This window comes from Lutjanus erythropterus, chromosome 20 (genome assembly GCF_056507025.1).
Source record: "Lutjanus erythropterus isolate fLutEry1 chromosome 20, fLutEry1.hap2, whole genome shotgun sequence".
Taxonomy (NCBI): Eukaryota; Metazoa; Chordata; class Actinopteri; order Lutjaniformes; family Lutjanidae; genus Lutjanus; species Lutjanus erythropterus.
Genome location: NC_139336.1, coordinates 21,764,706 through 21,781,094, shown reverse-complemented (window position 1 = coordinate 21,781,094; position 16,389 = coordinate 21,764,706). Strand labels below are relative to the sequence as shown.

At 39.6% G+C, this 16,389-nt stretch overlaps 1 protein-coding gene across 7 annotated transcripts in view; it reads right to left on the bottom strand.

The window, feature by feature from the left end:
- Positions 1-16,389, bottom strand: part of tnca (tenascin Ca) — a 44,032-nt gene that overhangs the window by 3,472 nt on the left and 24,171 nt on the right. For 3 of the 7 annotated variants that reach the window (XM_084746718.1, XM_084746719.1, XM_084746720.1), the window contains 15 exons: positions 14,620-15,060; positions 13,363-13,638; positions 10,269-10,541; positions 8,853-9,125; positions 8,482-8,754; positions 6,839-7,150; positions 4,521-4,793; positions 4,081-4,203; positions 3,763-3,906; positions 3,516-3,635; positions 3,189-3,332; positions 2,948-3,078; positions 1,754-1,886; positions 264-415; positions 10-106 (listed from right to left, as the gene is read on the bottom strand). In XM_084746718.1, the coding sequence (XP_084602844.1) occupies positions 10-106; positions 264-415; positions 1,754-1,886; positions 2,948-3,078; positions 3,189-3,332; positions 3,516-3,635; positions 3,763-3,906; positions 4,081-4,203; positions 4,521-4,793; positions 6,839-7,150; positions 8,482-8,754; positions 8,853-9,125; positions 10,269-10,541; positions 13,363-13,638; positions 14,620-15,060 (3,165 nt within the window). The remainder of the gene's footprint in view (positions 1-9; positions 107-263; positions 416-1,753; positions 1,887-2,947; positions 3,079-3,188; positions 3,333-3,515; positions 3,636-3,762; positions 3,907-4,080; positions 4,204-4,520; positions 4,794-6,838; positions 7,151-8,481; positions 8,755-8,852; positions 9,126-10,268; positions 10,542-13,362; positions 13,639-14,619; positions 15,061-16,389) is intronic. The other 4 variants (XM_084746721.1, XM_084746722.1, XM_084746723.1 and 1 more) reach the window with 4 other exon arrangements.

Genomic DNA, 16,389 nt, shown 5'->3' with positions numbered 1-16,389 from the left:
TGTTCTTACCCAGCCAGAACTCATCATTCATGTTCCCGAAGCCAGCAGTGTAGTTCTTCCAGTTCCTGTAGAATTCCAGCTTTCCATTCTGGCGTCGGAGGAAAACCTGCAGAGGACGGACTTTCATGAGTGTCACAACAATAATAACAAGCACAGCCGGGGTCACCGTCTCTCATTAGAAAAACAGGCATCGTATCCTTTTCAATGTGAATTATGGTTTCATTGGAGCCTTTAATTGGATTCCAGCAGGTTGATTTACTCACCATCCATCCTCCACCATCTGTGGTCATGTCACAGTAAACCTGGATGGGCTGGCTCTCCTCCCCGCCCACGTAGATGGTGTACAGGCCAGAGGTCGTCTCCCCGTTCAGTAAAGTCTGAGCACAGTCCTTGGGGCGTCGGTACAACTGTCCAACTAGAGGCACACATTAAAAAGAGATCATCTCAGCTGCTTCATCTTCATCTCTGTTATATAAAAAGAAAGCGTATAGAGTGTACAGTAGTGTGTGAGAATGAGGAGCCTGGAAAGAAAAGAAGGTCTGAAAAAGGAAAGAAAGGGAAAATAAAATCCTTCGGGAGCAGCTCAGACAGATGAAAAATAAGCACAGGTGATCTGCCTGGAATATCAGATTAACTGAGAGGAATTTTTGTTAAAAGAAGAAATATCTTTCTAACGTGCATCTGGACTCTTGCATAATGCATCAGAAATCAGACCAAAAAATACCTGCAGGTCTATTGAAAGAGATACTACACATTTAATGTTTTTTTTAGCTGTAAACTAAATGATATGACTGTAATGTGATGAAAAATGTTAATGCTGGTGAAAAGAAAAACAGCTTTCATGGCTTGAAAAAGTCTCAGCCTGCCAATTGCAAAGCCAATGCTGACAGAGAGTGCTGCAAGGCTGAGTCTTAAAATCTGGAAATAAGTTAGCAAATTTGCACCTCTGGTTCCTTTGTCTTGAGGTCAGTTTTTTAAACGGGTTTTAGATGTGGATGCCTGAAATAAGGTCTGTGGTCACACAAGATTTTCACTTTTTTTCTATCCAGTGTGCGAAATACCTGCTGGCAATAAGCTGAAGCCTTACAGAGACTCGAAATGCAACAGATAAGATTTGATTGTGAGAAGCAGAAAAAAAAAAATCCACCGCTTTTCAGGTTGTTCGGGGTAATGTTTTTCTAAACTACTTTTGCAACAGCACCACCCAGAAAGCCTTACCGAAAACAAAACACATGCCACATAACCACATACAGAATGCACATGAGCACAATGTGTAAAACAAATTGTTCAATAGATAGCACCAAAGTTCTTGAACAGAACAAGTTTGAGAACCAGAGCTTATTTGGTGGAAAAGGGCCTATAGTGACACGACCACCGTGTGGGTCTTTGTTACTTAACATTAGCTTTTTACTTATAGTGATTTCATTTAAGCTTCAAATGTAATAAAAATTGTGTTTATTTGGGAAGATTATCTTGTTGTACAAAACGCGTCAATATCAGAAACTTTGGTTTGCCAGAGAACGTTTTTTCTTCACTAAGTCAACGTTAACTTTCAGGATGGCCCACAAACAGTTGTTATCCCTGCAGTACTCTATAGAGTCCACTTCACTGAGCTACTCCCGCCTCCCACATCCTCCCTCTCTCTCTGCCTCTTGTCCACTTGACCTGGGGCTGAAGGTCCACTCTGGTTTTAGGCGATACACATAAATGATTACAGATATGTGTGCGTGCTTGCACATATTTTCTTCCTTACTTGTAGTGAAGACGGTGTTGACGTGACGGCTCCTCTGGGCTCCAGCGATGGCCTGCAGTCTGACGTTGTACTCTGTGGAGCCAGTTAGCTGACCCATGTTATAAGAGGATGCCGTCGGGCTCAGCACCACTTCCTGAATCCACGCACACACAAACAGATGTAAAGTATTTACAACGACCAAGATCGTTCTGAAGATTTAACTGCAAGAAGTGCAAATCCTGACTAACATTTCCCAGAGAATACGTTTTTTATTAATTTAATGAATATAGTTGTGTTTTTATTTCTGTATTTCTTAATAATGTTTGAGATATAAGTTGACAGTTGGTTCCAAAAAAGTGTTGTATTCATGAATTACGCTGTCAGAAAATGAAACTTAAAGGGATATTTCACCCAAAAATGTAAATTCAGTCATTATCTGCTTATCGTCATGCCGATTGAGTTTTGGGTTTATTTTCAGCAGACACACAGTATGGAAGCATTTCATGTTTTTATTCTGTTGTTTTTTCATGTTTGAACACTGGTCACTGTTCACCTCCACTGTTTGGGAGATTCTGCAAGTTTTCCTGTGAAACTCCAGCAATATTTTGCGGAATAACAAAATAAACCCGCCCCTCAGTCTGCATGAGGGTGAGTAGATGATGACTGAATTTTCATTTTTGGGTGAACTATTCCCTTAAAAGACAATCTATACAATCTATATCTATGTGTAAAGCAGATGGTGTGATAGTCTGTTATTCTATTGCATTCAAAGGTTGCACTTCAAAAGCAGATCTCTGATGTCTGAATTTTACTTGAATGCACCAGTAAGGAAGTCTGATTGTAATTCCTGTTAGGATAAACTGAAAATGGTAAAAAGACATGAAGACTCAAGTCTCATCTGCCTCACTGGCATGACCACAACCTGAAGTGTTTACTTACACTTCAAATCATTTTTTTTTACAATATGCACATAAAGTGATGGTTATGCCCAATAAAAGGGCACTAAATTAATATATTATCTACATTTTGTAACCTCCGCAGAGCAGAGTGCTGCTCTCTGCTCCAGTTTGTAATGTCAGTTAAAATACTGCAGTGACAAACAAGTGTTACGCCCATTTTGGTAGCAGTGAGTTCACACAATCTGGGGTTTCTGGGTTGAAACAAGAACAAACACCTTTGTTTTCCTTGTTTGAAGTGATGTGTGGATGTACGTACCCTGATTACACCATCAGCAGAAGAGAAGGTGAGTGTGTAACCGGTGACAGCAGCCTGAGGAGGTCGCCACGTCAGAGTAGCACTGTCAGTCTGAATGTTAACGGCTGTAAGATCACGAGGAGGGTCCACGTCTGAAAACACAACGTCACACTGAGGATTTATAATTCATTAAAAGAACTACAGCTACAAAATATACAAGAAGTAAAATACATTTTACTTCAGGTCTTCTCTCTGAGCCTACCAGTGGTGAATTCAGTAACAGCAGAGTCGCTCTTCTGAGCTTCTTTCTTAGCATGAACTCCGACTGTGTAGTGTGTTCCTGGAACCAGAGAGCCCATCTCGAACTCCACTGTGTTCCCAGAAACATGCTCCACCGTGGGGGACACTGTAAGGCACGGCACACCCACATCAATAAATCAAATCACACAATCAAACTCACACACACTTTGATAGTTTGTGAGGGGAAAGCAGGGTGACCAATAAAAATACGACTTTTAAAGATGAAGTAACACTGTTTTCATCTTGAGGATAATGCAGAAAAATAAAAACACTGTAAACAGACTCCCACCTGAATCTGCACTGTAGGTAATGACGTATCCATCCACAGTGGCCACAGACGGTTGCCACAGCAACAGGGCTGAAGTGTCAGTGACATTAACTGCAGTCAGACCCTGAGGTCTGTCCAAAGCTGAAACAGGAACACGGTGTTAAGAGAAATGGCTTCAATAAAATTTTCTTGGAACCGACTCCAGTGTCAGGAGGACTGACACAGAAGTGTTGCGTAACAGAAGAAGAACAGCAAGAAAAAAGCCAACCTGTGGTCACAGTGTCGGTGCTGGGGTCACTTTCCTCCAGACCCTTCACCGAACTCACAGTCACCTGGTACATTTTGCCAGGGATCATGTTGGGCAGCAATGCCTCAAACACGCTGCCGTCCACAGTCACCAACATCGGGCTTCCTGTGGAGGACAGAGAACAAAATATAACTCTAAATATGCACTAGAAAATGACAATAACATAATTTAAACATTCATGGAATTATAAACCAATTAAAACTAAATTCTAACTGAATTCGAATGTAATTTTAACTTTAAGAAAGTACAGTGACGCAATAACTCTTATTGACTTCTTACCTCCTTCAAAGGGCACGTAGGTGATCCGGTAGTTATCCACTGGAGAGCGAGGCATGGACCAGTGAACCACAGCTGAGGAGTCAGTCACTTCAGAAAAGTGAAGTCCCCGTGGAGCGCTCAGGCCTAGCAGAGAGCAAAAGGATATGCGCAGACAGGAAAGCAATAAAAAAAGAAAGGATTAAAGTGAAGAAAATATGGCTAATATCACTGTAAGAAAAAAAAATGAGAACTATGAGCTCGGAGGATCCAAATTAAACTCCAGAAATTATGTTTCCCAAAAGACCATTTTCCATTAGAGTCAGACATGAAGTTAAGCCTAAACCAGACAAATAAAGATGATTAGTGGGACTGTGGGTTCAGTTCTGACAGAAGTCGTTGCACCCGAGACTCAGAAGGTTTAGCGGTTAGTATAAAACTGCACACTCTGTTTTTTCATCTACCTGTCTGAGCAACCCCAGTAATAGGTTGGGAGCGTTGGTCCAACGTGACACCATAAAGCTCGATTTCATACTCAGTGCCACTCATGAGTCCAGTTAAAACCTTGGTTCGTTCATCGCCGCGGACGCTGTACTCCTGAGGGTGCGCTAATCTTTTGCTGTCTCTTATTTTGATCACAAATCTGTCAAACATGTCTTCATCAGATGTCCACGACAGGCGGAAACTGTCGGCCATGATGTCCGAGACAAAGAGATGCTCCACCTCTGGCTCAGCCTCTGGTTAGACAATAGAAACATAACGTTGCAGCAGGTTTGGTGTTTTCCCAGCAAAATTCATCAACTTCTGAGAGATGGCCAAAGACATCAGTTTGGAAGAAGTCAGGCAAGAAGGTTTCCAGGTGTCCGTTAGTGTAAATCAGAACACAGCACACGGGCTACAAAGGCGTAAGTTTGGGTGAATTAAAAAGACAAGATGCTTTTTGTAAATGTTTATTCATGTCAGTCAACAGGTTCACATTCCATAAAAGACTCCAACAGATGTGTTGGACGGATTTCAGCAAACACTGGTTGAGACGAGGTCCCCATGCGTCTCCTCGATGCATTCAGTGCATTCAAAGATAATGAAACAAATGGGATCAACTGACATCTCATGCTCTGAATGTCTTGTTGATTTTTCAGTGTTTTCCCACTTCTGATCATTTTGTTTTATTCCGTTATTTTAGCCAGATCAATAAAACATGAAAAAGGTGGCAGCATGTTGGAAGAGACTTTAACAGATGTCCAAATACTTGATACGGTAAACGTATTATGTCTGTGGTCAGAAATCTGAAGGAAAACACATTTTAAAATATGAAAACAAACAAATCTGTTTGTTCATATTTTGGAGGTAAGCAGAAAACAGACAGGAGCTCCACATTTCTTCCTCCCAGTGACGAAGCTGCATACCAAGAAAACGCTTAAAAATAAAGGAAAGTGAGATCATTCTGGAAAAGAGTTGTGTTATAAATCTGAGTTAGGGTTAGGTTACAATACTGAGCTGAAGCCTCACCATCCAAACATGGCATGAGCCAAAATTTGTCAAGACAATGACAGCCTAATGCAACTTCTATCATTTTAAAGGGACAGTTCTCCCTTTTACCTGTACTGACATTTATCCATCAAAATTGTTCCGGTGTGAGTTCACTTGAAAAAGTCGACACCAGTGTCTCCTTCCAGAAATCCTGATCCAGTTACTCAAAATAATCCACAGACCTTGATGTGAGCAGTTTCATGCCAGAGCTTTGCTGCATGTCTTCCCTTTTAACTTCAGCTGTCCTATCAAAAAATAAAGGCATAATAATAAAATAAAATTAAAAAAAACATACACAGGCCAAAAAGCCTTTGGATGTAATTTGATAGATCTACAATAAATCAGTGCAACAAAAAGTGTGATGTAGTGGTGCTTAGTCTGTTTCCAAGCAGCCCAAAAATGGTGGCCACCTGGTTGCAATCCTTCTCATATTACAAATAAACAGTATTTAAAATATGTTTCTGACAATGTGTTTTTGAAATAAGCAATACAGTAACTGCATCTTGACTCACATTTTATCAGCACAACCAAGTGGAGCAGAAAGACTTGTCACATGTGACTTTTGAAATCTGGACCTGTGACGCTGCTCTCTCAATCATTGTACAGACCCCGCCCTTTATTAAATAAATGACTGTGATTGGCCTAACCAGATCCAAGGCTGATGGATTTCTGTCTGAAGGGGGACCAGATCTGTCTGCCACAGCAAATGAAAACACGAGCTTGACAGGTTTGTGCAGTCTTCAGGCTAGCTGACTGGTTACTGAGTCTTACAACAGTTCCTACGTGAAACTGCTCACAACAAGGTCTGTGATTATTTAGAGTCACTGGATCATGATTTCTGGAAAAAAAAAATCCTGTTGAAATTTTCCAAACATATTTTTGTCACTTTGAGCACCACAACCTCAGTGACATCTAGTTATATAACACTCAAGTGAAGGCAGACATCTGTACTGTCTGTATCTTCTAAACTCTTTAACTCACACTAAAACAATCTATATGGATTAATAGCACTACAGGTAAGAGGGAAAATATATATTTTTGATGTTAAGATGAACTGTCTGTTAAAATTATTACACAAAAAGCATGAACATCAAATTATTGTTCCATGTTTAGGCCTGCCAGGTTGTGATGGTGAAACTTCAGTTTGGATCATAAAGTTTAATGATCGTACACGTTCAGTAGTTGCAACAAAATAAGAAACTGGACTGTTTAGTAAGACGAGGGGCCTTGCACTGTGCACTGTGAGCGGTACCTGTCACAGCCACTGTAGTCAGAGGCCGAGAGAGAAGCCCTGACTCTGACACCCCGGTCAGCCTGACCTCATAGCCTATGCCGGTGATGAGACCCCAGATGTCCAGGTGACTTTGGTTTCCTGGCACAGTGAACTCCTGTGGCTCCAGCAGCCAGCCAGAGTCTGTCACCACTATGTCAAAGTGGCTGAAGCCGCCACTAGAGGGGGCTAACTCCTTCTCCTGCTGCTGCTGCTGCTTCACCTCCCACGACACACGGAAGCCGTAGGGGGTGATGTTGGAAATGGTCAAGTTTTCCACTTTGGGCAGAGGAGCTGGAAGGGGAGTGGGTGTGATTTTTTATGAGAGGGAACACATGTGGGAGGGGGAAGAAGAGTGAACAACCAAGTGTGCAATTGTTGCAAAAGCAAAGCATAAGATCTGTTCTTCATGTGAGGTCATCAGTTTTAAAGAGGCAAAATTAAGTTATATGTTTAGACATTTTTAAAATGGGAACATCTGATCTGAATATCTGAAAATTTATAAGCCAAAACACATTAAAAGCAAATCTGGCATGCATCATAATGCATCACATACTTCTACTGAGCCTTAAACAAAGGTCTCAGAAGTTAAAGTTTTACTACTCCGGAGCCACAAAACAAAAACAATTGTGAAAAAATGTGAATAAGGAGATGGTGAACCATCATCGCTGGGATTCCTTACAATAAGGCCAAGACGTTACCAAAGGAAAACACAAGAAGTTCATCATAAGATGTGGAGGCAGAAACTTGACGTAGCAACTGATATTTTTAAACAGAACTCAACACAAACATCTAGTGGCCATTGATGGTAGTGCATCTTAACATAATTCTGCTTTTAGCCTAAATTGTCACCTGATGTGTTCTACTGACATTCCTATGACTGTCAACTCTGTAAAAGCAAAGTATAATCATAGCCCTCATGTATTAACTGCATCATTACAGTGATGCTTAAACATGAACAGAGGTTGTGTTAACCAAATATTTTCTGTGTGTGTGCGACTGTGGCTGGGAAACACTGTTCTACACACAGGTATTTAAAATGACAGGTAAAACTAGATTATGACAGAATTATTAAAACCCTGTTCATCAAAATGTCTGATAACAAGAAAGTCTAACACGACCTCTGCACATTCATGCATTAATAATTATAATCAATCAGCTTGAGGGTGTAGATCATTTTAATTTTAAGGCTGAACTGTACCTTTAAGAAAAAGATCTGAGTATTTGAGTTTCTCTACCACTATCTTTATCATACTTACAGCATTGTACAGCATATGGAAACTAAAAAAAGAAAGAAAGAAACAGTGTGTGCTTACATAACATTCATGTCTGACCTCTTTGGGGTTAATAAATCAAACGGTTTCATGAACCAAAAAAGCTACCAGATTGTACAAACAAAAGGTGCAAATGATGTGTGTCAAATTTGCTCTTAATGCATTTCAAGCTTCAAAACTGCAGAAAACATGTTGTTTTCAGCTGCAATACATTTTGAATGGTTATTCTGGTACACTGAGATGATAGAAGCAAAGCTGCCCAATTTCATTAGAAGTCCATTAGAAGTTTTAATGCAACACTTCAGAACTACAAGTGCTGAGAGTTTAAGACATGAGTAAAATACGTAGTACCTGTGACGGCGTGGGTTAAGACAGAGGGAGTGTGGCGCCCATGAGAAATACCATACAGTTCAATATCATAATCTGTGGCATCCATCAGGTTAGAGATGGTAATGTTACGGGCTTCACCAGGCAGTCTGAACTCCAGCGTGTCAGACTGCTGCTCTGGGTCACTGACCCGGATAACAAAGCCATCAAAGTGGCCCGACACTGTGCTCCAGGACAAGCTGAGGTTATGTGGGCTCACAGATGAAGCAGCTATGGGCCCCAACTGTGGGACATCCTCTGAACAGAAAAAGAACATGGCTTTTCAGTTAAGTTGTGCTGGTGAATTAAAATGCTGTGGGTACATGCAGTGTGAGAAAATGCATGTAATGCGATACCTGTTGTAGCTACATCAAACAGCGGCTGTGTGTTCTGGCCACCAGCGCTGGCGTACAGCTTTATGTTGTAGCTTGAGCTCGCTTTGAGCCCGGCCATGACTGTGGAGCGCACGTCTCCTGGCAGAGCGCGCCCCATCGCCTGCGAGGGCAAAGCAGACTCTCTGACTTCTACTATAAAGTTATCAAAAGTCTTTTCTCCTGTCCGCCACGACAGAGAGAATCTGTCTGAGGTAATGTTAGAAACAACTAGCCTGGACAAATCAGGCTCTTCAGCTACAAGGGAGAGAAAAATATAAAATAGATTGATTTATGGAAATAAAAGGCAAGTATTTGTCTCTTTTTTAAAGTCCAGCATTAAGGTTGTCAAAATGATCAATACTTTGATACTTTTTCAATACCATGTTTTTAAAATGAATATCTGTTAACCTTTAATAGTACTGAAAGTACCAAAGCTATTAAGAATTTTGGCTTGAAGCACAACAAAATCAGTGTTCAATGATTTTTTTTTTTTGTGGTATCAAAAGAGGTATCAAGTATCGTCTTTTTTAAAATACTACTGTTGTACTGAAGTTTAAAATTCTGGTATCACGACACCTCTAGTTTGCATAAGCCACGTTTCCACCGCAGGCACTTTCCACCAGGAACTAGGAACTACCCCCTGAGCAGGAACTCAGGGGATAGATATTTGGGTAGTCATTTCCAAAATTACAGGAATTTTCAGGGTGGGGCTTGCAGCACTGCACATTTCTGATTAGTTGAGTACCTGCAGCATATTATTTGAGCCACCATTTTTAAAATCTGCAGCTGCAAGCCAGTTTTGACATATCAACATGGACTTAAAGAAGAAAGCATACAACAGATGGACCAACAACAAAGTCCAGGCCATGAATTGGAAAAGGTGACCTGTAATAATAAAATCACTTTACATGGCATAATGGTTGTTGTATAGTCTGATGATGTGGACATCAGCGAACTAATTTGCTTAATCTTCACAGGTCTTAAGACTGTGGTGGAAAAGCAGATTAAAACGGACTGAAGAAACCTTTTAGTTCCTTGAAAAGTAGAACTGGAACTAAAAATTCCCGGCAGTTTGGGTGGAAACATAGCTATACATATCCAATTTAGTTTTAAAGACTGTCCCCACTAAGAATGATAACTATAACGATAACAATGTGAGGATCCACACTATGCTATATGAGTGTTTCATAAATTGTATTATTGGCTATCAGTGTTTCTATCGTTCACTGCTGTCATTGTTGTCATAGTTGAATTTTTAAGACAGTATATTTCTAGTTATTGTTATAGTTATCGTTCTTGTCCCTTTACAGTCCAGGTAATAACTGAAAAATATAAAAAAAAATATGACCCTATTCTTTGTAAGAATAATTTAAATCAAAACAAAATAAAAAAAAATACCTGTTGATGCAACGATACTGACAGCACTTGTTCGGGATCCCTTGTATGTCCCATAGAGGTAGGCTACATAGTCAGTGCTGGGCCTGAGCCCTGTGATGTCATGGGACTTTACATTGTGGGATATGTTATATTCCTTTGGCTCCATCAGCCAATCAGAATCAATTATCTCCAGGATAAAACCATCAAACTCTCCTTCAGTGCCGTTCCAGAGGATTGAAAAGCTCTCTGACGTTAAGTTTGAGATATATAGATTGCCAAGCACTGGTTGATTCACTAAAGAGAGAAATCATTATTAGATTTTCATCAACATCCTGCAGAACACATACTGATATAAGTCATGAAATAGTGGTTGCTGGTTGGTTTGATTTATCATATAAAATGTGTGACAGGGCACTCACCACCACCCACTTGCAATTCCTGATAGTCTGAGTAGCTCAATAAAAGATTAAATACATGCATATATTTTTGTTCGAAAATGCAAAATTAGCACAATTAATTTTAAACCCATTGACTCTTCACTAAGCTCTGCCCCTTAATTACTGTTGCTGTACCTGTCAAGCTTGCATTCTCACACTGCACGTAGTTTGCATTGATAAAGGTGGTAAATTTAACATCAAAGTACTGTCAGAAATACAGGGTTATAAGTTCCACAGAGAAGTAAACAAAAAATGCTTCTCATTTCTAACTGATGACCGTGGAGTTTGTCGGCTAAATTGATGGCTCCCGCTAGCAGATTTCATGAATGTAGCTAGCTAAAGTAAGCTAGTGCTAATGCTTGAAATCCTTGAGTCAGCTGAAAAGTCCATCTTCTGCTGACTTTTTTATGTTTCCATCTGACACATTTTAAAACGAGAACCCTGCAAAAGGGACTGATATATGTGAAATTACAGAATGGCTGCCAACACGATATAATGTTAATGCTAACAGACCGAGGTTAAAGCTAGCTTACATCCCAGCAGATATTGGTCAGATGATGAATTTACACGCACATGTACAATAGATAACAGAAATCAAACGGTCACCTAGCTTGACCAACTGGACTGCAATCACCACCAGAGGAGAGGCGGGATAAGAGCTAAGCTAACAAAGCTTAGACCTAAGAAAGCTAGTCAGAGAGAGATGGAGCGGCCCACTTTTATCATGCACCAACCCACATCCTCTTACTCAAACCCCCAGAATAAGCCATGATTCTGGTGAATGCTGTGGTATCTAAAACAACTTTCGTTGGAACTAACATTACTGCAGGTAGTAAGCTAGCCAGACATGCCAACGTTTGTAGATTACATTAGACCAGAAAGAGACAAAGTGTAATCCATTTCTCATATGTGTGCTCTTCTGTGTCATGTTTTTGAAAGACTGCAAAAAAGACACAAACATCAAAACTTATGAGATGGCAGCATTGTTCTTTTTAGAGCCTCATGCTTCAACATAAAAGGCAAAGCTTGACAGGCCTGCAGCACCCTAGTTACGTTTGCTAATCTATGATTGGACAGTTGCTGTTCATTGACAGGGCTTAGCGAAGGATCAATCACAGTTTTTAAAAATCAAGAACATGATAATTAGTAGAACCCGACTGATTTATTGGCTCATCACAGGTATATCATTATCAGCATATATGTTGTCTGATATGCATAAACATAATGCAGAAAAAGATGTTTAGGGTAATTTAGAAATGTAATGTAATGGATGTTTTATTTATATTTATACTTATTCCATTTGCATGTTGTTGTTGCTTTTTATTTACAGTTATATTAATAATTACTAAATTTCAGTTTTTGAGTGCTCTTATGTCATTGTCTCTTTGTTACAAGTGTTTGATAACCACATTTGAGGGATCAGTCCAAAAAAATTCTTTGTATACACATACATATATATGTAAAGAATACTGCACAGTAAGTTGATATGAGCCTAATATTGGTATCCCCCAAAAATCTGGTCTGTCAGTCAGTCGGGCTCTAGTAATTAGATGGCCAAACGCACCGCCAAGGGAAAAACATAAAAGCCTTCACAGTAAATAGCTGAAGGGCCCGCAAGTTTAAATTAATGAAGTGTTGATTTAAATATAAAAATGTGGTGAAGGAAGAAATATGACAGAAATATAACTTTGCTGCTTACACTGAGGATGAGATACATTCTGCATAACGTTGCAACTCAAAGCAGATTGAGAGTGCTGCAGAGAAAGTTTAAAAAACATATTTTTTACATGCAATGAGAAATAGTCAGTTGCATGCAAACATGCAGCAGACAATTAAGGCATCATTCAAATGTGAAACAAGGTGGCGTTATGGTTAACCTCAGATTATATTATTAGCTTTTTACCTTGATAATGACAAGAAGATTTAATCATTTGCCACCTAGCAGTTCAAAAGGAAATGAGGAATATTTACTTCATCAGAATTGACAAAACTGAACTATCTCAGCGTCATTCACACAAACTAACAGAACTCAAAATGTCACTCGCATGTGAGTGCCTACACATCCACGGGCAAATGATCCTTCAAGGTTAATCAATGACACACTGAACGAGGGTTGATGAGATGAGATGAGATGGTCACGCTGTCATGGTGTGACAGGCATGTGAGGGTGAAAGTTATTGGTTTGCTTTTGCAATCATTGCAGCACATCAGCGTCAAACCTCACCACGATGCAGGGGATGGTAGAGGGGGGGAGGGTGGGGACTTCATGCACTTTGCTAACGGAGATGAAGGCAGCAGATCGGGGTAAGGGTGAACGTTTGAGGGGTGTTTGCTTGGCTCAGTGATGCCGCACGGACGCCCATCACTCTGCCCTCTCTCAGCTAGACAGAAACAGTGGCTGGAGGGTAAAGAATGGTTCATGACATGTTGGTTAAGATGAAGCAGCACCCTGCGGTCAGGGTGTTGGACAGTGATGACAAAAAAGAAATTGGGTTATTATGTTGTTCTCGTTTCATGCAGCTGGGTGTGGACACTCCACTGTGAGTGGGACAAAAGAGGTTGTAGTATGTGTCTGTGTGTGCTTCACAGATACCGACTGAAATAGGAAGTTAAAAAAATCAGAGGAAAGAGAGAAAATTAAGAGGACAAAACACTGCAACGCTGCAAGTTGCAGGTACCTGTAGTGGCTTCAGTGTACACGGGTTCAAGGAAGGAGCCCTGATACATCCCAAACAGGCCAACCATGTAGCTGGTGTTGGGGTTCAGCCCGGTGATGCCCAGGCTGAGAGCGCCTCCCGACAGAGTGAGGTTCTGGCTCTCAGCGAAATTCTCCATGTTTGTTACCTCAATGACAAAGCTGTCAAACTCCCCACCGGTGGGGCTCCAGGACGCAGTGAAGCCGTCCCATGTAATGTCAGAGATGGTGAGGTTCACCACCATGGGCTTCAGCTCCTCTGGTAGATAGACAGATCAGAGTGGGGTCAACTGAATGGCAAGATGGATTGTAAAAATTACTCTCACAGAACTTTACAAGGCACATCATTCATCACAATAAGAACGACAGAGTGATTGGGCCACAATTAGGGAAAATATAATCCCAGATTTCAGGATTACAGTCAAACTATTAAGAAAACATGTTAAAAAATCTGAGGAAAAAAGTCAGAATGTTTTCAAGTTGCAATATTTTGAGAATTAATTCAGAAATATATAAAATAAAAAGTATGTTTTGATAAAGTGGATAATTATATGTCTAACTTTAAATAATAATTTAGAAATATTATGATTTTCATAATGACTTGAAAGTACATTATAATTTTACAACTTTATTCTCAAAAAATATTAAGACTTAAATCTTGAAATATTATAAATTATCTGAAATGGTATGACTTGGTATATGACTGACATATTATGACTTTTTTTTTTTTTAAATATTAAGACTTAAATCTTGAAATATGACAAAGTTCTTTTACGATATTACTTAAATTTGAAATTGTCCTGAGATATTAAATATTAGAACTTTTTTGACACTACATGATTTCAATCCTGAAGTACTGACTTTTTTAAAGTAGTGCCTTTTTATCTTTGAAATATTAAATACATAAATATGTAAATATAAACAATACAAATATGTTTTTCTCAAAATATTAAAACTTTTTTCTTATATAATTTCAACATTTTTCTTGAAATATTTTGACTTTTTCTCTTAAAATATTATGACTTTAAATCTCTCTCTCTTAAGTTTTTGAGGCACCAATACTCTGCCATAAATATGGGTGAGTTTCAAAGATTTACAATAAAATGTCTACCATCTGCAGAAAAAAAAAACATTACCATGCAGTCATATTGAAAAATTAAGAGCATAAATATTAAATGGATGTGATGATGTTGGCTTATGATGAATTCCTACAAAAAGAATTATTAGCATTTTCATGTACCTGTAGTAGCAAAAGCTTTGAGAGGTAAAGATCTCCGCCCTTCCACCAGCCCGTGTAATGTAATATTATATTGTGTGGAGGGGGACAAACCCTCTATTTCAGCCTTCCTCACACTTCCTGGTAGTGTGGTCACATGAGCTTGTGTCGCCCCTGACGGAGCTCTCATCTCCACCACAAAGCTATCAAACACGTCATCAGGCGCCGACCACGTCAGGCTTATATTAGTGGAGGTAACACTGACTGTGAGGTCTTCCAGTACGTCAAGGCCGGAGCTCTCAGGCTCAGCACCAGAGCTCATCAGACCAGTATCAGAGGTGGAAGGAGCCTCAGTGTTTAGAGGGCGGAGGGGATCTGAGTTTTGAACTGCTTCAGCAGACTGTGGGCTTGTTGGGGCATCTTTGATGCTCAGCGTAAGTACATCTGGAGAGGTAGGCTTTGGTGCTACAGTGAATAGAAGCAAGTTAAAACATGAATTTGTTACCGGCTCTGCTGATGACTGAAAAAGAACCTGTGAAGAAGAAACTTGGTTAAAATAAGGATGTACACTGTAGAAATCAAATAGATCTGCACAATCATTCCTTATTCCTGTGAAGATTTCATCATTTCCTCTGGTCTCTTATTATCCAGGACAACAAGTTTTCCCAGGACAGCGGTTTTCTTTCATCCAGCAACAGCTAAGGGATTAATGGCACTTGAGTTGGTGCCATTAATCTTTGAAGGTTCTGAGTAGTCCACCAGAGTGGAAGTACACAGTCGTCTTCAAATGGATGGTGAAGCCATGCGCAGCCATTTTGTTGACTGTTGAGTCACTTGTTTGACATGCGAGTGACGTATGGTGTAATTTCCTCCGACTGCTACAGACTCATTTAATTGTGTAAATGGGGTTGAAGACGATGAATGATGTGGATGGAATTAGTGATTCAGGCTTTCAGAGAGCAAAATGGCTGCAGTTAAAAGCTCAAATGCAGGAAGAAATCAGGACAGCCAGTGTGCTGTAACCTTTGAATCTGAAGGTACTGATGGCTCAAGAGGACTCAGATTTCTTCTTGTATTTCGTTTTCAGGAAGCAACATTTTGCTCCAGCACTGAAGCCTTGTCAGATGACAGGTGGGATGAGGTGAAAGATGAGGGGTTTTTTTGTGAAAATACAATCATCTCTGTTGGGTTTGTCATCATACTCTCATGCCAAAGGTTAAAAGTTAAAACATTTTGGGCCTCATGCAAGAACATTTTGTATGTTTAGCTTAATGTTATGATTTTATGATTAGCACCTTCTTGTTATCCTGTAAAGCACCTTGTAAATCCTGTTTTGGAACTGCAGTATATAAATAAAGCTTTTCATTATTATTATATTAAGTTTCTCTTACTTTTTTGTACAGTGGACTTCAGTAAACTCCTAACTTCACATAACTGTGTATATGACTTGTGTGAATTAGGAAAGAATAGGAAATGTAGGCGCATATTTACACAACACATAATTTTCATTAATTAATTGTTTTCTTCTAAACCCTGATGATTTTGAGACGTGTCAGTTTAAATTTGTTGCTTTTGCGAATCACTTTGGATGTAAATTTTGAAAAGTGGTCTATAAATTAAGAATACTGTTATTATTATTATTGTTAATTTCACTGAAACAAAAATAAGAAATGCTTGATTATGAAAACGGCTTGAAGAAAAAAAATCTCTGCACAGCAAAGTGATCGATGACTGCAACGGGAAGATGGAGTCGAGGGTAAGTCTCCATCACAGAGATGGATGATTGAAAAACAT